Here is a 22,566-nt window from a genome sequence, read left to right on the forward strand (position 1 = left end):
CGGCTCGGCTCGCAGTGATCTAAATGCCATTTGTGAAGAGATAATATGTCTTAAATACCATCTGATTCCCTCTTATCCTGAGACAGACCACTAACATCACTCTTCCGCTGTGTTAATGATAGAGAAGCTTCCCCGGAGAAATAAACTGAGAGGAGCTGGAGGTCCTCTAGCAAATTGCCTTGCATTAAGAAACAATTCCAACACAGGCGCATGCTAAATATAACCGCAACCCCGGGAGCCTCCTCATTCAGCCAAATGAGGGAAGGCAAATGACAGCGTTCTGAACTTCCGCATATCACTGACCGTGTTCGAGGAATAAAAAAAAAAAAAGAAAGAGGAACGGCGTCACCCTGTGTTGAGTCTAATCTGTTTTTCACGATCTGTTTAATCATGTTTTAAATAACAATGCTCCGACCCAGTAATTAAGGTAATTTTACTCTTCAGCAACCTGTGCCGTGACACTGTCATACATAAAATAGGACGAGGTCTATCCATTTCCCCTCAATATAGACTATAGTCTATGGGAGTGAGGGATTGTGCATATATGTGTAAGTGTGTGTGTGTGTGTGTGTGTGTGTGAGACTGTAAGACCTCATCGTATTTGAGTATAGATTGAATGAACTAACTTTATGACTTTATGGACTGTATTTGTGAGACAGTGCATTGAGTTTGGGCGTGTGTGTGTGTGTGTGTGAGTCTTGTGTTCCTGGGTGCAGATAACCTTGCCCCGTGGAGGAGGTGGAGCTGAGACCCTTAAGAACATTATCCAGAGCATCATGTCTCTGATCACTAATGCCCAGGCACAAATCCACACCACCTCTGAGTAGGGCTTCACCAGACTGCCACACACACGCTCTCTGAACCACACAGCTGCACTACGGTAAAGCTTATACTGATTGACGCAACTTCGTGTGGCTACCTGTCAGACGTGAACTTTATCGCTGCAACCACTCTGGCCTCAAACAAAGCCACGATGTCTCTGCCTAAATGGTGGAGCGAGCACGGGCCCTGTGGTTAAAGCTCAAGGCTCCACCTTATTTCAATATGCTATAATAATATCACTTGCCAAGTGATATTACGTTATTTTCCTTTAAACTCCACCCATGCAGTGTATTCTTTTTATTCTTTTTATGCAAATTTGCATGATGAGCCTCTGACACATTTTAAAAACGACTCACGCTGCATGCCACTATCGAACAACATCCGCTTTATATTCACAGCGAAACAGCTTTTCATCAGGCCATTCTTATTTTATTTTGTTGGAATTAAACATGCAGAACACATGCCTGACAAGCAAAATCCATATACCAATCGCAGATTAAACACCGGCCATGGGACGTAGTTTAGTGAATCCACTCTCCTGTAATCCACTGGAGATATGAGATTATTTCAATAAACAAAAAAGCAGCTTCCTCTGCATATGCTTGGGACGCAGCAAATTTTGTTTCATTCCTATGCCCCCCCCTTCCTTTTTGGTCAATTTTCTATTTATATCAGTTGGCATGTTGTACTTTGTTTTTTTTTTTACAGCACAAGTGGCTATTACCTGCTTTCAACAGGAACTTGATGAGCATCAAAATAACGGAATTTACTATAACGCCGTCAGCAAAACTGGAATGCTTTACTTAAGCGCGGCCAAATGTTCGAATGGAGAACAAGAGACGCCGCGACAACCCGATTTTCGGGCTCCTTTCATAGTTCGCCAAATTGCAGCCACGCAATTTAATGTACAGCGAGTGATATGGGGTCTCCCATGAATACACCCACCTAATCCTTACAACACAATGAGTATAATGAGGCTAATGATGGGCCTTGGTGTTGATTTGGCTGGTGCGTATGAGCCAAGGTCAAACAATGGTCCATGTTAACTTTTTTAATCTCGTATAGCCCTGCTGCACACTGGACGCATTGTGAATAGAACGATAAGCAGGTTTGGTCTGACTGGTTACTGGCAACAGCGACAGTCAATCCAATACATTTTCCTTTGTTGATCATTACCAACATTTGATTTAATTATTTTTAGACTGAGACGCTGTATGCCAAAGTAGGAAAAAAAATATTTTGCTGCTAGTAAAATGTCTATATGAGCGTCAAAACTGCAAACCCCATCCAGTGCACATGAAAAACAGACTTCACACCAAAACCTTAGGTGATACCCCGCTGCCATGCTGCTAATGCAGGCAGTGTGAATGCTCTAGCCTGTTATCACAGTCGACAATATTAAAATCTCAATGCTCCACAGCCACAATGTGCGGCATACAATGTAGTGAATTTTTATTGTATGCCTCAGTTCCTGGGAAGACAGCAGTCAATGAAGAACACGGTGGGGGAAAATGCTTTTGTGTACTATTTCATTTTTTCAGGACAATTAAAAGGCCAATGGAAAGACATATCAAATGAACTGAGGAGATATACCTGATAGTATTGCTCATGATTGCATGAAAAGATGAAAAAAATCTTGACAATTTAAGTTGTCGTTTTCATGCATATTAACTGCAGGTGTCAAATTAATCACGCCATCCGATATTTTTTGACAATAGACAGTCATTTCTTTCTTCTGCATGGTGACATTATGCTAATTTGGATTCAAAGACAAAGCATGAAATCCTGTGATGACAGTGTGGAGTGTACTGATGTAAAGAACGGGGAAATGGAATTACAAAGAGAATCTTTAACATTTTTCTGTGAAATCAAATTAGCACCTTCTTCATTTTTACCCATGGGTCCTTATTTGGGAGGTGGGTTCTTTCTCATAACTTAGTTCACGCATTGCAGCCAAACAAGGAAAGGAATAAAGTGACAAATCAGAGACAACTCATTAGTGGGCTCCTAGGCTTCTTAACCTGTTCAACCCATAACCCACGAAGTCTGTTTTACAAACTTCTTTGCTTTTACCATTATTTGATCATCATAAAATCTTATTATGGTCATTACAAAATATGTAAAAAAAATCTATGAAATAAATCCACTGACCAATTTCCATTTTAATGGCAGGGGTGGAGGGATTGTTGTCAAGTAGTCTTTTATTGTACAAAAGTACACACAAAAAAAGGGTTACTAGGAACATGTCTCACAAAGTTATATAATATAAAGCAGGCAGACAGGAACTAGGTGGGGAAACTGAGCGGATGACAGAGAACAGAAAGGGACATCTCCAATCTCACCATAGGTTTACACAGAACATTCAAAAGGTTTAGCAGTAAACAGAACTCGGAAAACTGCCACCCTACAATCGGCAGGGAAATGCTAAATAAAATAAAATAATAGCAATATGTGAGGGTTTCCTCCGGGTTGTCCAGTTTCCTCCCACCATCCAAAGGTGAATTGCCAACTCTGAATTATCATTAGGTTTAACTGTGGGTGTGTGTGCCCCACCATGGGTGAGTCCCCACACTTCGCCCAATAGGACAGGCTCTGGCAGCTGCAACCCTGATTAGGACTAAGCAGACTGAGAAAACATTTAATTACTAATCTTCAAAAGCAAATCAAATAACCATTTTTTTCAGGGTTGTTAATGTGTGTGTGTGTGTGGGTGTGCATAGTTGAATTCTGTGTATTCATCCACCAGCATCAAAACAATGGCCCTCATCTGTTACACTAAGCTACTTATGTACAAGGGTATTGCTGCCTGGTTCGCATTGTGAAGTGCTTGATTAACCTTTTCCATAAGTACCTAGCGCCCTGCGGCCGAGTTTCATTTTCAATCAATCTTTGCACAAAAGTCTTCCTAGGGTGAGTTCAACCTAGGCCAAGTGCCAGAAGAGAGCGAGAGGGAGACAGACAGAGCAGTATACAAAATCTGATCATAGCTGTGGACTTAGTTGGTCACACAAGGCCATATATCACTGCTGTGCGGACATATATATGTGGTAATAGGGCAACAATGGGAGAAAAACAGTTTTCCCACTTATTGACCAAAAGTGTCTTGAGACAACAGATTACGGCTTCTGTTTATATGGCCCCTCAAGAAGAGTTACCAAGCAACGCGTGTAAAAGCAGAGCGGGGGGAAAAGGCGGGGAAAGAAAAGCCACCAACTTGAGCGAGGCATATCGCACAGCTGGGATCAGAGTGAAGCATCTCTGAGCTCATTCATGATTGGGCATCTCTTTAGGAAAACTGCTGGCTTTGGCAGATATGTGGGGAGGAAAATGTGGCGCCTAGAACTCTGTATGGCAAGCTGAAGGAGGCCGTGAACACCCCAGGTGTATTACTATCTCGCTGGATCTTTTTTTTTTTTTTATGGCACTTATTTGAAGTGTATTTTTGTGAAATCTATTGCTATCCGGTATATGCTCTATGCATATGAAGGGTCTTGTTTTTATTCTGTCAATTGATCAAGCTTCTGGCTCCTCTCGATTCATCACAAATACAGACTTTGCTGGGAAGGAATTCATTAGCTGCTTATAGCAGACCTCTCCATTAGTCTCATTTTTAATTAAAGCCTAGTTCGCTAAGGCAATAATTACTTTCGACGAAATGTGAAATTTGTCAGGTTCTGTCTTCTGTGAGGTGCAGCTGCAGCCATGACAACGCAAAGCAATCCACCTCAAGTGTGGACATTTGAAATAGAAACGGGATGAATTCCTGAAAGGGATAAAAAGGCACCACCCCACTACAGCAGCAGAATGGAAGTGCAGTTCTGAGGTTACTCTAACAAGCAGCAATGTCCCCGACGTCAAGAACTTGGAAGGCAGCCATGGGAAGAACGGCAAGAACTTTAAAATAATGGCAGCCGGTATTTGATAACTAGATGACAACAAGGTCTCTGTTTGATTTAATAATGTGCAACGTGTGTGAAATGCTAAGAGTGTGTGACGATTTCAATTAGCACAAGGAGACATTTCACATGAAGAGGGCTATGAAATTCTATTCATTATTAAAGTCGGTCACATTATTTGAAAGACCACTGTGACATCCTAGTCACATCCTAGTCCCATCCTAGTCACAAAATCCAAATCCAGGGAGATAATGAGAGAACATCACTTCAATATCTTCGAATATCAGTGGCTTCTCTGCAGCAAAACATGTTGCTATAGCGGAATAATTAAAACCCATAATTGCATACTTATATAGCATAAAGACCACAGGCCGGGTCTAGGCTTATTTGTCTTGCATTATAAGTGACAAGGTTACCCAGAAAAAAGTACAAGGTTACCCAGAAAAACAAAGTCAGCTAATTGTACCACAAGTAACATATAAAACTTATGGAACAGTTTAGCATACTTTGGTTTTCTTAACACACAGCAGGAAACTATATATATAGTTAGCAAATGAAATAGAATTGTCACAACCAGTAATTAAGCTCCAAGAATTACTGCTAGTGTTGGCAGATGGGTTCATAGTATGATTTATTCATATTATTTATGTGCAACTTGCAAAACATCTACCTCAATTTGAGAACAATTCACACTTGTTTCTCCCCTCATCCAGGCTGTGTCTAAAAATGAGTAGGATGTCTGTGTGCCTGACGGAAATGAGTCATTTGTAGTAATTAGTACGGTAAATGGTAATTACACATGCTGAACTGATAAGCACCATAAAGAGACCAACTCCAGCACCAGGCTACGACTGAAAACTGATACGCCTTTTTTCTTAGCATTCTAAACAAGCAAACTGATTAATAACTGGTTCAGTATCATTAACTGCGTTCTAATTTCTCAATGTTTGTTCAGACATTCAGGTTCCTCCTGACAAACATCTAATCATAAATTATAATGTAATTCTTGAATCAATTGCAATATACTAGTGTAATGTGATCAGGCTAAATCCAGTGACAGGCAGATTTTACCATGCTGATCAGATTAATATCATCCGTCCTCACCTTTAACCAACTTCTCCGGTCTGGTTAAACGTCACATTAGCAAGGGACCCGTGTTGTCATTTTATGCGACATTTAAGCATCTGTGTCACCGAAGTTTTCGACAAAAAGAGAGGGAGGGAGGGAGAAATGCGCGTACCTGAGGAACACCGTCTCTCCTTGTCTGACGGTGACATTGTCCATCACTTTGTTGTCCGACTGCGAGTCCCCCTGGCTCCGGACCGGCAGACCTGCGGGCAGAAAGAACATGAGCCTGAGCGACAGCAGCGTCGCGCACCTCCACCAGGCGCCCAAGTGTCCAAACGCGCGCATGTCGCCGCCCGGTCCGCGTCGGTAGTCCCGCAGTCCCCGCCGAAGAGAAGGACAACTTCCTTAATCCAAGAAAGCAGGAGCCTGCGGGGAGCTCGGCGGCGCAGCTCAACGGAGGCGCACGGGCACCATGTGTGTGGTTCTCAGTCCGGTTTCCGACACACACACGCCCGCCTTCGATAAAAAAAAACAAAATAATATAAAATAAAATAAAATAAAATAATAATAAAAACCCTTCAGCGACGGAACAGCCTACCCTGCGACAACTTTGACGGCGCCAGCCTATCTAGCCCTTTAAAGGCGTGCGCAGCTCTCTGTGATTGGCTCTCCGCGACGTCCCGACCGCGCGCCTTATGGCCGCTCCTGGGGGCTGAGGAGCGGGTGTAAGTGCGGTTGGTAACTGTGGGGTGTAAGTGTGGGGTGTAAGTGCGGGGTGTAAGTGCGGGGTGGAGTAAGAGTAAAGGACGCTGCTCGGATCAGCCGAGCACAGAGAGGATGGGGCTGTTGTCATGGCAGCAGCAAGTGATCTTAATAGAAGCCTAATCATTATAATGCACTGATTATTTATGTAAATGTATGCAAACTAAGGGAGATATTGTTCACTTTTGCCAACAAAAAAATAAATCATTAAATGCATAGAAATGGTCAAATGTTTTGCGAACAGGATAAACAGAATATGCATAAACTTCTGAACCCCTGGAGGTGCAATTTTAATGAAGGAGAATTTTCTCGGTCACTCTAATCATATTAACTCACTCACACATTTTCTATAAGCGCTTAGTCCGGATACTCATGGCTGCACCCGTCCATTTCGGGACACTGGGCGCAGGGCAAGGACTCACCCCGGGGCCCACCACAGCACACACTCACACACACACACACCATTCACTCTCACACAGGGAAGCGGTGGCCTGGCGGGTAAGAAAACAGATGCCTTATCGGAGGGTTGCCGGTTTGAATCCTGAGCCGCTGAGTTGCCACTGAGGTGCATTTACATTTACAGCATTTATCAGATGCCAGTCAGTTTATCACTACTGATTGTAAGTCACTCTGGATAAGGGCGTCTGATAAATGCTGTAAATGTAAATGTAATGTATTGTGAATAAGTGGGATTTGAACCTGGGTTTTCTGGTTCATAGGCGAGTGAGTTACCCACTAGGCTACTACCACCCACTGAGGTGCCACCGAGCAGAACACCGTCCCCACACACTGCTCCCCGGGTGCCTTTTATGGGTTAAATGCAGAGGATGCCTGAAAACTCAGCACACTCTAGGATCAAGGTGGGATTTAAACTCACAACCTAGGAGGTCTGAAGGCACGTCGCTAACCGCAGGGCAACCGAACAGACCTGGCCAAGCATTCAGTAGCGCACTCACATGATGGCTGGACAGTAAGACAGAAAAGAGAAATGTTGAGATCATTAGAAATTACATCCATCTACAGCATGTATAAGCATAACACAAAAAAACAAACATGTTCAATAGTTGTGTTACTGTTGTGGACTTTTGTTCCCAGCTGTCTATAGCGTGGTGGTATACACTGTTCTTCCTGAATACGCTGGATTTTCAATGATGTCAGAGGGGAAAAACACCTTGATTTACATTGGACTAGTTTTGGACATCAATTTCCATCAACCCACATTCATGACAGCATTTCCACTATGAGAGCGCTCTTGGAAACTGGTGGGGTAAGAGTTAAATGAATGCATCCCCTGAATATTTTATCAGCAACAATTACAATGGCTTTCATTTTATGGTTTCATTTTTTTTCTTTCAGAACCAAAATTGAAACATTAAAAAGAGGCTGATCCCAGCAAAGCCTCTGAATCATGTTAAAATAAAAAAATATGCAATATTTAGGGCAGACTCTCTGGAGTTCTACAAACACTGATCCCTGAAGAAAGATATTTATGCAATGCTTTATGAATTTTTAAGGTCCCAGACTCTCATTTTCATTTGAAGCCTAATTTGGGGGTAGAGAAAAAAACTTACTGTGACTAGTCATGAGCTAAATTTTGTGCTGTCCATTACATGCCTAGAATTGAAACCAAGCAGCAACTTCTACATTATATTTCCTAATGCAAGATGTGGATAATAGTATGACAAATTAAAAGATATGACAAATCATTGTTAACATGTGAATTCTGTATATGGATTAAATGCTGTAAATTAGAGATACACAAACAAGCTAACTGGCTTAAATGAAGACAACTGGGATATTGTTTGAAATTCACTTATATGGTTAAAAGTTCACTTTCAACACACATACTTTCAACATACTTTCCTGAACGTTCCAAATTCCTCTTAATGCCTGTAGAGAGGGGCTCTTGTGTGGCACATCCATCATAAGCACCGTTCTGTTCCACAGCGATGTGACCTACTGTTCAAATAATCTGCCCGGATGTGAGCTGTGCCATCTTTTCACTCCATAGCGAGGTGTCTCGGAGAATAGTATTTGCTACTGGGTGGCTGTTGCAAGGATTTTCTCCTACCCACTGCTCTGCAGAAACAACTGTGAAATGGGGCTATCTACGGCAAGCACAATGAGGCAAATGGCAACAATGAAAAGTTCAATACATCCTCAACTCATATAACACAACATCTGATGCATTAAAATGTATAGAAATATCTACGAGCACTTCAGCTGAGAACAACAACAATAAAAACAATAATTTATTGATCTTTCATAAACTTTCTTCATTAACTGAATGACAAAGATACAAACAAGCAGATTATTTATTGCATCCAATGTCAAAGCATTACAGAATTTTTGAAAATATAGCCATCATTTAAAAGCAATCAAAAATATTCTTATTTAATGGGTAAATGAGGCCTCACATACTATTTCTCCTCCCATGTGAATTAAAAATTAAGCAAAAATTTGTCTTGTTGTAATCACCAATTTAATGGGCTGTCATCTGTCTCATCATCCTAACAGATGTGTTTCAGCAGGGATCTACAAGAGCTACAAACAGGTCAGCAGGTCATTTACCATGCAATCCAGTCCAAGGTGAATCCATGTCACTATTATGGATAAGCTGTCAGCAAGCATGCAATTGCAGGACAGGACTGTTAACTAAGATTAAAAGTCATAATTTCTATTTTAAACATACACAAATATTTAATATGTATACTAACAGCGTATCCCATTTGAATTGGGATATGCCCAAATACTGGATCCTTGAAGCCTTGCTGTGATCAGGTTCAAATTGGCATAGATTTAGAACATCACTGGTCACTGGTCTGTGGTGAAGGTCATAACCCATAAAATGGCCACACTCCAGCAGGAATACTCACATTTCAAAGATTTGGTCTAATAATAAAAAACGTAGGCTCATACTATGTATAAAGAAAATATTTTTCATGTCACACCAATAGCAGTCATAGAACTACCTAGGTTTCAGCAGGTGAATGCAAAACTGGCAATGCTGACAAGAATTCTATAATTATAGAATTCTATAATTCTATAAATTTAATACGTATTTGCTAAATAGCTACATTTACTCAAACATATAAAACTTTATAAGGTCAGATTAAGCCTAGTCCCAAACAAAACGTATTTATGAATTTGTACCTTTTGTCATGAGGTCAAAAAGCATTTGGCTAAAGCTATGACTACACCACCAGGATTACAAGGACAGGCAGAAATATTTTGTGATGACTCCTGATGTAAAGGGATAGAAGTGAAAACATTTAAGATTTGTGAAATGTAAAATGTTTCGACAGATGGCAAAATGTTTTTTCCACACTAACAGTTAAGCGACAGGAATATTGCCAACAAGGCGTAAAGATAAAACTGATTAAAATTGTGTATAGAAGTCCAACAAAGGTTTATTTATATGCAACCCGAAGTTGGATGCAAAATGGAAGTTGGAAGGTTGTGTAAAATGTAAATAAGACAGAATACAATGCATGGTAATTGAAAGAGGTGTCATGACTGGGAATAAATATTTATTTATGTATTTATTTCTATCTTTCTGTAGTCTTCTCTCCATAAATTTTTTTAATTTGTGTGTGTGTGGTGGTAGCCTAGTGGGTAACACACTCGCCTATGATCCAGAAGACCCAGGTTCAAATCCCACTTACTACCATTGTGTCCCTGAGCAAGACACTTAACCCTAAATTGCTCAAGAGGGGACTGTCCCTGTAACTACTGATTGTAAGTCGCTCTGGATAAGGGTGTAAATGTAAATGTAATTTTGCAGAATGCTTATAAGTTGCTTAATCTGTATCAGATTGGACTTTAGACAGGACGCAGCTCAATAAGATAATATCACGCTGTACAAAACTGTTCAACACAAGAAAAAAAACACAAAATGTCATCAGTGATCCACAATGTTCGCTTAAATATTCACAGTTACGGATTTTAAGTAAGGCTGCCCACACTTTTTCGTGGTATTGTATTTGTTACTTGTTGCTCATAAATTATACTCTACTCTCCAGTCATTTTCCTACATTTTCTATACTGGCTTCATGTGGAGTACCAGTATCTGTGGTGTGGAATATATTTTGAACAGCATACCATATACTGTATCCTCTAATTTACATTTGTATAACTGTAACATAACAAGTTTTGACATACACAAGTTCCAGTAGCGCTGCTTTACATGTCTGCACCAGTCTCAAGGGTTCGGGTGTCAAGGCATGTAAACGCAGCTTAAAGGACATTTTGACACATTTGGAATTAGGGGGGGGGTGTAAAAACCATTCTGATTCTTCAAAATTTGAGATATATGTGTGTGTGTGTGTGTGTGGGGGGGGGGGGGGGGGTGTTTTATTGCTGGAAGAGCAAGAAAGTTATTAATTTAATTTAAAAAAACGGAGCCAATCTCGTGCAGAGTTGCCGGCAGGCATGTGGAAGACTTTGAGACCAAGTGGCAGAACATTCTGCGGTCCAAGGGGACAATATGTGAGCTTTCTATCCTCGGCGCTAAGCACTGTGCTTGGAGCTAGCGCAACACTGTACATCACTTTGATAACACTACCCTGGCCATGAAACGCAGTGAGGGCTGCATATTGTTATGGGAGTGCTATCCAATAGAAGGCATATTATGGAATGATAAGCTTTCTATATCCTCCAGTAGTCACATTTATATTTTACCAGGCATAAAACAGCATGAGAGTCTTCAGCGGAACTGTTCGCTTGAGGATCATGTGTACATCAGAGGATGTAATATTGTAAGTTTCAAAGGCTTTACCTCAAAAAGCATCAGAAGGTAACAAAATAACATTGCTGCATGACATCATTGCCTTGAATGTTGTATGTTGCACAGTGTCAGAGTGAGTAGTAAAGCACCAGTAAATTGTAGTGCTGTAGTTTTGCTGTAGCTTGCGGGGAACATCAACTACATGTATTTCTACTCCGATCGCAACTGGGTAAATGACAGTTTGCTGCCAGAGTTCCTTTGTCATTCATTATTGCAGCAAAACATATGAAACACTTCTTCTTGCAGAAAATAGAAAGATTAGAACGTGGATGAAGCAATACTTCCCCACTAACTGGGTTCTCATCTATGCCAAAAAATGTGCAAAGGATTCCAAGCCAGCACTGCATGTGAGCAGCTCTTCAGTGTTGGCAAGGATTTACTCAAAGGGAAGCAGTCAAGGAGTCAGATGGAACCAGATGATATTGACTCATGTGCCATGAATTCACTTGTTTAAAACCATCATAGTTTTATGTGTGCACCTACATTACATTCTGATAGTAATGCATGATTAAAGTGTATGTTAAGGAAATATGAACAATATGGGGATTGTTCGCTGGTCCAAGGTCAAAGGCTTTATCAGAATTTACATTAACAAATGAGATGAGAAAGAAATGCTTGGTAGATATCTGTAACTTGAAAGAAAAATCCTGTCACCCAGAACACAATCTTAAGTACCTTAGTTTAAAATGGGAGGAGTCAGATGATTGACTGCTTAGCTTAAAGTAGCACCCAAGCACTGTACGTGCTTGGCATCAGCTCAATTGTAGCACCCAAATTTATTTATTGCATTAAGCTGACACCCTTGTCCAGAGTGCCAGTCATGCTAGGAGGAGGCACAGGCGAAAAAAGTACCATGCCCACACACAGCTCCCTGGGCGCCTGTCATGGCTGCCCACTGCTCACCAAGGGTGATGGGTTAAAAGCAGAGGACACATTTCGTCCTGAGTGCTGTGCTGCACTGTTTCACAATGACAATCACTTCACTTTTAGATTCCCCCACAATTTTAACATAAAGTGTCTGGCTCAGGGGCAAGCGGGGTTTGAACCTGTGACTTTTTGGCCACCAAGTGTGTAACCCACTAGGCTACTACCACTCTGTGATTTGGTAGGAAAAGAATGTTTGATCATGTTTGACATCTGAATACTGCTTTATATAATATATAATATTGAGCTACTAAGGTACTAGGCATGCTACCCAGAAAATAAGTCTGTCCTGTCTCATAATGCCGCTGTGTACCTCAAGAGATCGTGGCCAATTAGAGCATCAAGGCTGGTGATCTGTTTTTTTTTTTTTTTTTACCAGAAGAACACCCCAGATTTCTGGAGATGGAGCATGAATTCACCACGTGTCCAAATCGTACACAGGGCAACCTAAAGCAAATGGCTTGACTTGTACACACTGTGAGCATTTGATCCAAATGGGGCTTCTCCAGGTCGGGATTTGGACAGGAATTTCGTGTTTGTCCGGTGCTATTATGTTTCCTGATTGTTTTCACCTGTGTAAAAGCTGCCCTGTCCATTTCTGTTCACCGTCGGGTCGTTGTTTGGTGATGTTTCCCCACGTAACAAACCCCCTGTCCCGTGACGTTGTGCGTATGCGTCCTCCTTCCTCGCCGTTTCCAGCCATCGTGACACGGACACACACCAGGGAGAGTCAGGACATTTCAGATGACCTTCAATGCTGTGTGGGAGAATTTCTTTTCAACTGATTCAGCCTACTAATATAGGCAGAAATGTACAATGCATCCAGAAGGTATTCACAGTGCATCACTTTTTCCACATTTTCTTATGTTACATACTTAAATAATTTTTCTTTCTCAGAATTCTACAAATAACCCATAATGTCAACATGAAAAAAGTTTACTTGAGGTTTTGTCAAATTTCTTAAAAAAAAAAAAAAATGACAAAGTTCATATGAATTTGAAGCCTTTTCCATGAAGCTCAAAATTGAGCTCAGGTGCATCCTGTTTCCCACGATCATCCTTGAGATGCAGTTTAATTGGAGTCCACATTTGGAAAAAAAAACAGTTGATTGGACATGATTTGAAAAGGCCCACACCTGTCTATATAAGGTCCCACAGTCAAAGGAATTGTCATGAGGAAAAAGTTGGGGGAAGATTTCTGCTGCTTTGAAGGTCCCAATCAGCACAGTGTCTAAAGTCTAAAACCACCAGGGCCATGCAGAGCTGGCCGGCCACCTTAACTGATCGGGGAGAGAAGGGACTTAATCAGGGAGGTGACCAAGAACCCGATGCTCACTCTGTCATCTCTGCAGCAATTCACCACACAGGCCTGTATGGGGTGATTTTTCTTTCAGCAGGACGACCCTAAGCACACAGCCAAGATATCAAAGGAGTGGCTACAGGACAACTCTGTGAATGTCCTTGAGTGGCCCAGCCAGAGCCCAGACTTGAATCCGATTGAACATCTCTGAAGAGATATTAAAATGGCTGTGCGCTGATGCTTCCCATCCAACCTGATGGAGCTTCAAGGTGCTGCAAAGAGGAATGGGTGAAACTGGCCAAGGATAGGTGGCATCAGATGCCAAGCTTGTGGCATCAGATTCAAAAAAGACTTGAGGCTGTAACTGCTGTGAAAGCATTGAGCAAAGGCTATCCATTTGATTTCTTAGTATTATTTAGTTTGTATAAATTTGCCAAAACTTCAATCTTTTCACATTGTCATTATGGGGTGTTGTGTTTAGAATTTAAAAAATACATTTAATCTATTTTGGAATAAGGCTGTAACACAAGTGATGTGCTGTGAATACTTTCCAGATGCACTGTATGATAGAAGCGTGTCAGTGGGTTTAATGACTGCCTTGAAATCGGAAGATCATTGATTCACTGATTGATTGATTGATTGGATGATTGGTTGGTTCATCAGTCTTTTGTTATCCCCTAAAAGCCAATTTAGTCATGACATGATATAGAATTTCAACTCCTTCATGCTGTAAAAGGCTTAAAACTTAGAATAACTAATACATTATGCCTGTATAACCAGCAATGTGGTAAATATAACATGGCCAGTAAAAGATGAGTTTAATGCGGAGTAGTAGCTCAGTAGTCTGGCCAACTTGTTGTGTTCCAGATGTCTGTGTCCTTCATAAAGAATGTGGTATCGCTTGGTCACTGTTTATAAAAATATAGACATATGAGTTCACACCAAGCCATTTAGATAGTTGAATCTGCACCGAAGGATCTACATACAAACTGAGATACTTTTTAAATTCCTTGCCCTGCAAACAGTCATAATTACCTGTGGAAAAGCAATAATTAGGCGTAAACAAACTGACCATAAACATAGGTGTCTATATGGCTGTGGTTCAGGGAGGAAATTCAAGTGGCTTGATGGTGGAATGCACTGGCGGGGTCTTACCTACACCGAGATGAATGAATGCTTTTTTAAACACAGAATGCTCGAACATTGGGCAGAGTGAGAAAATGGCTTTTACCTCAGACAAACAGACAGACAATTCGATGTGGTTAAGTACACCCTCATGTGACCAGCAATAAGCAACAGTTGAAACAGGCTGTAGCTGCACATTTCGGTTCTCGCTTGATCAACATGCATTTGGCGAAAGATGAGAAAGTATGGAAAATCATCAAGCATATCAGTTAAATTACCAGTAATTACACAGCTTTTGAAGTCTCACTTAGGAAAAAAATCTATTATCACTAAATACCGATAAGAGTCTGAACTCGGCCTTTAATATTTAATTAGGAGGCATTAGAAGTTTACTAGCAGCTATTTAGACTGAGATTCAAGGACGAAGTTTTTGGGCAAATGAAAAATTCATTACATCCAGCTCACAACCTTAAATGATGTTGCAAAAATATTACACTGAATTATTGTATTCTTACCAGAAGCTCCGCCTTCCTTCAGAGTCTTGTGTTGTGTGTTGTGTAAATATCCGACATGTCATCTCCGAAAATATGTCACATGCATGCTATGCAGATGTCAATTATGATTCAACGTGTAGCGCTCTGTACTCGACACAACATTTTTTATTTCGCATTGTGCAATTTGGCGGAATTGAATATGTTTACCAGACTGTAATGGCAGCCTTCTCAGCACTGGCTGCCAGCGATAAGAATACCCACAAAAGACAGGTACCTTCCCAGCTGCCATTCGGGAAGCATTCATTCAGGCAAGCTTCAGAGCCACATTGCACGGTTGTTTACATAGATGTTCAAGGGCTGCAAACTCCTGCGCCTAAACTTTGGTGCGGGCGTGGGCTGAGCGGCAAGCCTCAGAACAGCTCATATGCCGTGTGCAAAGAGCATGTGACACATGATTAACGCTTGTTGGCAATAAGTCCTTCAAAGTCCAACGTACATCAGAACTGAAAGTCCAGCATGTAGTGGAGACATAAAGTGATCATAAACAACAAACACACACACACACACCACACACACACACACACACAGGGTAGATTATACACACACACAAGTTTACTTGAGTTTAATAATGAAGTGTCAGTTATTTTTATGTGAATGTCCAGGAAGCTAGGAAGTTTAAAAAAAAAAAGAATAATTAAATGCAGTTGAGTGAAAATCATATCATAATTAAATGAAGGTCAATCAGGGATATTTTATTATATTAATTATAACTAATGTTATTATAGTCTAATTGCATAAAAAAGAAGAGTACTTTCCTTTATGACGCACTCACTTTAAGGAGACTAAATAAATGTTGCAACGTCATTTCTCACTGTAATGAAACACCCCCACCCCAGCGCTCCCACTAATCACCATGGAGATCCTCCACAGACAGACGGAAAGTGCCAAGCTGTAATGAGCTTCTCCCATTGAATTCACAGCATTGACTTAAATAGACTTGTCCTGTTAGATATTCTTCCTTACAAATTAAAAGCCCAACACATTTCTGTTTTGTCTGGACCAACATGGTGCAAAGATTTCAGACATAGTGTTACTAACATGCTTAACAGCCATGCATTAAAAACAGCATTCCATTTCACCTCTACAATGTATATGAGCATGCAGAATTATTATAATTATTTTTATTATTATTATGATAATGCATTATGGATTTTTTAAACCAATGCATTTTTGTTTCTCAAAAGAATAGTAATAATATATCTAATTGTGTATCAATTTCATTTAGCTTCAGGCCTTTAATATCTCAGATTGAAATCCATCCCCACCATGGCGCATATCTTATCTCACTGATGTGCACCGAGCTGCTCAGAGGCGGCCATGAACACATGCAAACCAATATTCCGAGCGGAAAATGGAATGTGCCGTTCAAAAAACTGCACACCCTGAACTGTTACGCTCGACACAGACATAAACATATGTAAAAATAAATAAATAAACCCCAAAATCCATAACGATAACCATAAAATATTTTAGTATGGTATGTAATTAAAAGAAAATGCCCCCTCCCCGCTGCAAAATAAAGATAAGGACTCCATTAGGCTCTTATAACATTTCCAGATAATGGATTTTTTTGTGGTTGATGGAGCAGCTCATGAGGGACAGGTGGGATTTACTCCCGGGCACGGCAGCGCCAGCATCCAGCAACGAAGAGGAGGAGGAAGAAGAAAAAAAAAGAAAAAAGAAAGTCATCCGCGTTTGATGCACCACTGGCACCACAGGCAAATGAGATTATGGAAAAGGAGGGGAGAAGGGGAATTTACTCACTAAATGACAGATTTACAGATCCCTACTGGATATAACACAGGCGAAAGGCTGTAAAACCCATCATCTGTGGGAGTGAATTACACACAGCTTGGAACAACTTGTTTGGTTTAGGGAATCTGCACGCTGCCACCTCCCTTTTGATTTACCTGGGCCTTTTTTTTTTTTTTTTTTTTTTTTAAGCTTTTCTTTTTATTTTTTTCCGCTCCTTGCCATCCTATTCTCCTTTGCTCTCCAAGGGCAAAGTGAAGAGAGAGAAGAATTTGTCACTGCTGTGGCTCAAGGATCTTCTCTCATCTCTTTGTTTTTTTTTTTGTCTTTTCTTTTTTCCTTCTTTAAAGCGTGACCGTAGGCTCAGGACCGTGCACCAGACTATTTCCTGTAGTGCCATACACTTATATGTGTGGCCTAGAAAATAGATTACTTTTTTTTTCCCTCCTCCAAGTGAAGGAAAATCAAAAAATTTAAATATTAAACCCAGCCTACCTACATAGACATATATATATATATATATATATTTTGCTGGTACATTTCTTATATACCCACAGCACGAGCACACTCAGGTCAAACGTGAATGCACTGGGCCTGCAGTAGTAAACCTGTCAGAGGTATTTATTTCACTTCCGAAGTCCAGGGAGAGCTAGAGGTAATAAGAGGAGGGTGGTAGGGGGGAAGAACTCTAATATCACAGGCGGATTAAACCCTCCATGATTTATTGCACGTATTAAACTGTTGCATTTCATTTCGGAGAGAACGTGCAATAGATAGAATGGTGAAGTGTGACGTTTGTCTGCTGTCCTGATTGTATTTGCAACACCGAGATAAACCTGAGAAAGTTATGTGGTCATACAATCTGGTGGGCTGTTTGCTATAATGCCATATGTTACATAATGGGATTGTCAAAAACGGAGGCAGAAAGTGAGCCACACCAATGCTGGCAATCTTCTGCAGTCTAGATTTAGAATTAATGCAACACAGCAGTGGAATACGATGTTCAAAGCTCATCTCTCTCACCGTCATTTGCTGGATCAAAGCCACACTGACAGTGGAGGTGGGCTTCAGAATTCATCGTACCCCACCCCTGTGCTAAAAAAAAGTCTCCGTCATAAGCAAAATTCACATTTATATGAACTTATATTGTCTTCTGTGCAGTTGAGACCTAAATATCAGGCCTGGTCTTTACAAGACAAAGCTGACATTTTTTTCTCAACTGTAGTCCCATTTTGCATTTCCATTTGCGGCATTTGGAAGGCACCCCCAGAACAACTTACAACATGCTTACAAGTTCAGTTCTTCTTTACTAGGACCCCAACTGAAGCTCTTTCAGTTTAGTTAGTATTCTCTAAAGAGGAAGATCTTAAGCTGTCATTTGAAAATACTCAGTGACTGTGCTGTTCTGACCTCGCGAGAACGTTCATTCCACCACCTAGGGGCCTAGACAGCGAAGGTTCTAGATGAGTGTCTTCCTCGTACCTTCACCTGGTCCCGGTGTAGGGACCAGGTGAGCAGTATTGCAGGTTTGGATAATAAGGGTATATACCTTTACATTTACATTTACAGCATTCATCAGACGCCCTTATCCAGAGCGACTTACAATCAGTAGTTACAGGGACAGTCCCCCTGGAGCAACTTAAAGTTAAGTGTCTTGCTCAGGGACACAATGGTAGTAATTTGAACCTGGGTCTTCTGGTTCACAGGCAAGTGTGTTACCCACTAGGCTACTTCCACCCAATAATAAGGGATGTGAGGTAGGATGGAATCTGGAAAGGTCGAAAACCAGTCATGCTTCTGTAGTAGTTGTAGAGGCCGGATGGCAGTCAGAGGTAGACCAGCTAGAAGGGAGTTACAGTAATCCAGTCTCGAGATTACTAGGGACTGAACAAGTATCTTGGTGGCCTGTGTTGATAATCATGTCATATTAATGTAAAATCTTGTGATGAGTGCTACAAATATCAACCTAAGGACTACACTTTAAGCTGTGCAAATCTGTGGCAGTTATGGAGTCTAAGATGCAGCCATTATGAAGAGTCCAATGCAAGAAACATATTTTATATTTTTGTAGCAACAGAAAGTGAAGTTTATTTAATGAATCTGTTATTTCAGAGTCGTCTCTTTTTACCTTCACAATTGCTTTGTTCACTATTGTCATTATCAAAAGCCGCTTAATGATATGCTCATTAACATGAGAAATGATAAGAAAGTGTTCAACATAAACCTTCAGAGCTGTCAGAAATTTTCATTCATTTTCTGATTCTAGCCTGTAATAAAAATAATGCAAGACCCATAAATGAGTAGGTCTGTGTCCAAACCAAGTGTGTGTGTGTGTGTGTGTATACACATCACAGATTCACATTTATATGGCTAAATGTGAATCTGTGATGTTTTCAAACAGTGCCGGGGAAGGAGAAGTTCAATTCTCGCGCAGAAAGGGCCAAATCATTTTAACTGTGAAACTGGGTATTCAGAAATGGAATAGTCTCTGATTGTAATAAAAGCTATTAAATGTCCAGCAAAAAAAAAAAAGGTAGCATCATGTGCCATTCAATGCAATTCATGTAGAACATATCAGACACTGTCATTAGTGCTGAATGACACGTTACGCTGCAATTTGACAAGCAAAAATGATTTTTAAAGCCCCTGAAGGAGTTTAGGTCTCCTTCCAGCCATTACATAAAACGTTTGACATTTAGAATGAATTCAGAGGGTCCGACATTCAGTGCGGTTCCTGTCTCATTTACAGAGCATTCTGGTCTTTCTGTGTTAACTGTTAACGGTGCAGAGAAACAAGAAAATTATCCTCAATAAAAGTTAGAAGTTACTGAAGAGGTGGACAAATAATTGCTACATTGGTCAGAACATAAGGCAACCATCCTTGTTCAAGACTAATTAACAGGCATTACAAAAAAATATTTTGGGACTGCTCTCTACATTTTGTATTTTGTCTAGGCTCAAATCATAAGACGACACTGAAACCAGCAAAAAGTCATTAAAACACAAATTAAAAAGTACAAAGCCTTAGTTTACATTGATGTATAGTGTCATGTTTCATAATGTGAAACAAAAGGGAAACTGGATGTTTTTGTCATTGTGATACAGTACAAGGTGCACACAATGGAATGTGTCCTCTGCTTTTAACCCATCATCCTTGGTGGAGCAGTGGGCAGCCATGACAGGGGACCGGGGGGCAGTGTGTGGACAGTGCTTTGATCAGTGGCACCTCAGTGGCACTTTGGCTGTTCCAATTTGAACCTGCAATGCCTCAGTTATGAGTCCGCTTCCGTACCTGCTAGGCCACCAATGTTCTTAGTTCCGTCCGATGATTAAAAAGCTCTTGCAAATTTACATTTGCATTAAAAAAATTTATTTATGGACACCTGATGTCATGTTATGACATGTGAACACTGTCACAGCTCCCCATTCCAGAAGATTAACAATGTAAGCATCTAAGCAGCAGAGCCTAGTTCTCCACCCGCTGTCTGCAGACCAGCAGAGTGTGTTTGGAGGAATTCGGTCGATTTTTTTTTTTATCTCATTTTAGTGCCTCAGGCAACCTGCCCACACAGAGGCAATCTCTCTCTGTCCCTACGTCTCTTCCCCACCCCATTCCTTCTCTGTCTTCCTCTGCTGGACTGTCTGCCTCATTTTCTCTCTCTCTCCACCCCCCACCCCCATTCAATCACTTATTATGGAAATTGGTTGCTATTATTTCTCTTAACCTGGTACTCTGAAAACACATTAAACACCTTGCTTAAATAATTCAAGCTTTTCTACCTATTATTTAATTTAGAAAAATGAATGTCACCAAGCCCAATGTCTTTTTCATTTAAAGGAAAGAAATTGGATGTTGATTGATTGTTTGGGGTGGTAAAAAATAATTCCCACTGGAACATGATCTCAAATCTGCAAAGCATAACCTTGAATTTCTAGTCCTTGCTCATCTGCGAACACGGTCTTATTGTTTCATACTGTAAAATGTTTTATTGATCACACAGGCATTTAACACAGCTTCAAGGACATTCGGATTATTAGCATCAGACCTTGCTAAGGCACAAATCCACAAAGAAAAAGACACATTTTTTTTGGTCCTCAGAAAAAATATTGCATTGGAAATAAATATCATGTCACATTTGAGCAAGGATTTTTTTTTGTTATTGTTGTAAATTTTGCATTTATTACTCACTGCATAAGGAATGTCTTCTTTGTCATCATAGACTGAAACTAGCGTGTCATTTTATACCAAAAAAGTAATATGTTTAGATATGGTTGACATGATTCATTTAACTGGCATCAACCTCCATTCAGTCAACATGCTGTAATGGCTTTCATCATGGCACTGAGTGCTGATATGTATTCCTGGGTTCCACGGACTTTGCTGTCAGCGCTTATCCAGCAGAATAAAGAAAAAACATATTTTCATGATTAAGGTAAATCTAGTCTTCCACATCTAAACATTATTTTGAAAATATTATGGCGAAGCATTTACTGTGAATTACCTCTGGAGATAAATCCAGAAGATTGCACTTGAAATCAGACTACTGAAGTATAAGCACATGCTTCAAAGCTAAGCTCTAAAGGTTTTTTTTTGTGTGTGTGTGTGTGTGTGTGAGTGTGTGCGAGTATATGTGTGATTTTCTTTTTTTTTTTTTTTGCAATATCACCTCCCGTGCTATGCTGGAGAGTCTTTAAGCCACAGATGTCTTTCAAGATGAGTCAGGCGACGTCTGTCTCACACATCTCGAGCACATCTCCTCACCTCTATATTTACTCTCTTTTATGGGAATTATCACATTTTCCTCCACGAGTGCTCCAGGAGGCAGAAGGCCTTGAAAGGGAGCGTTCAAAATAGTGGTGCAAAGGTGATGGTAATAATGTGGAGTGCTTTCAGAGAGTTCAGGTGTCCTCAGCGAGGGTGTCCTTTTGCACTTTTTTTTTTTCCCAGTTCTGCAATAAAAATCTTCAAATACCTCCACATTCCAGCCCCCTCCACCCCATTCTGTCTGGCAGAAGCGGCTTTGTGAGAACTATATTCACGTTTGCTGATAGGCCATGGATAGGTCCTTGAAAGTGAATGGTGTCTGATTTATTTTTTATTCTTTTCGAAAGGAAAAGGTCTGTCAAGGTCTGTCTGAAATGTTGAAGGAATAGTTGTGCAATCTTCAATACACACCTGCTGATATTTCCGTCTTGCCAAAAGTAGAAACCCATTTAAAATTACATATATGGCATTTATCAGACGCCCTTATCCAGAGTGATTTACAATCAGTAGTTACAGGGACAGTCCCCCTGGAGACACTCAGGGTTAAGTGTCTTGCTCAGGGACACAATGGTGGGGTTTGAACCTGGCGAGTGTGTTACCCACTAGACTACCACCCCTATCATCAAGCTGAACAACAAGTGACATAAAATCCTTCCTAAATAAAATGCACATTTGCATACATTAAATGTCAAAAAACAATGTCCACTACAATTTCAAATTATAGTGAAGATTAAAATATACTAGAGGAGTGATAAACAATATGACAAGTAATAAATTATGACCAAGTCAGTCATTTAGGCTGCATAAGAGTAT

General features: G+C 40.5%; 1 protein-coding gene across 7 annotated transcripts in view; it reads right to left on the bottom strand.

The window, feature by feature from the left end:
• ntm (neurotrimin) overlaps window positions 1-22,566 on the bottom strand; it is a 217,095-nt gene that overhangs the window by 57,421 nt on the left and 137,108 nt on the right. For 2 of the 7 annotated variants that reach the window (XM_028983215.1, XM_028983213.1), the window contains exon 1: window positions 5,959-6,529. In XM_028983215.1, coding sequence (XP_028839048.1) covers window positions 5,959-6,131 — 173 coding nt within the window. In that variant the 5' untranslated portion in view covers window positions 6,132-6,529. Of the gene's footprint in view, window positions 1-5,958; window positions 6,530-22,566 lie in introns of those variants that run through there. The other 5 variants (XM_028983214.1, XM_028983216.1, XM_028983219.1 and 2 more) reach the window with 5 other exon arrangements.

Source organism: Denticeps clupeoides, chromosome 6, assembly GCF_900700375.1.
Source record: "Denticeps clupeoides chromosome 6, fDenClu1.1, whole genome shotgun sequence".
Classification (NCBI taxonomy): Eukaryota; Metazoa; Chordata; class Actinopteri; order Clupeiformes; family Denticipitidae; genus Denticeps; species Denticeps clupeoides.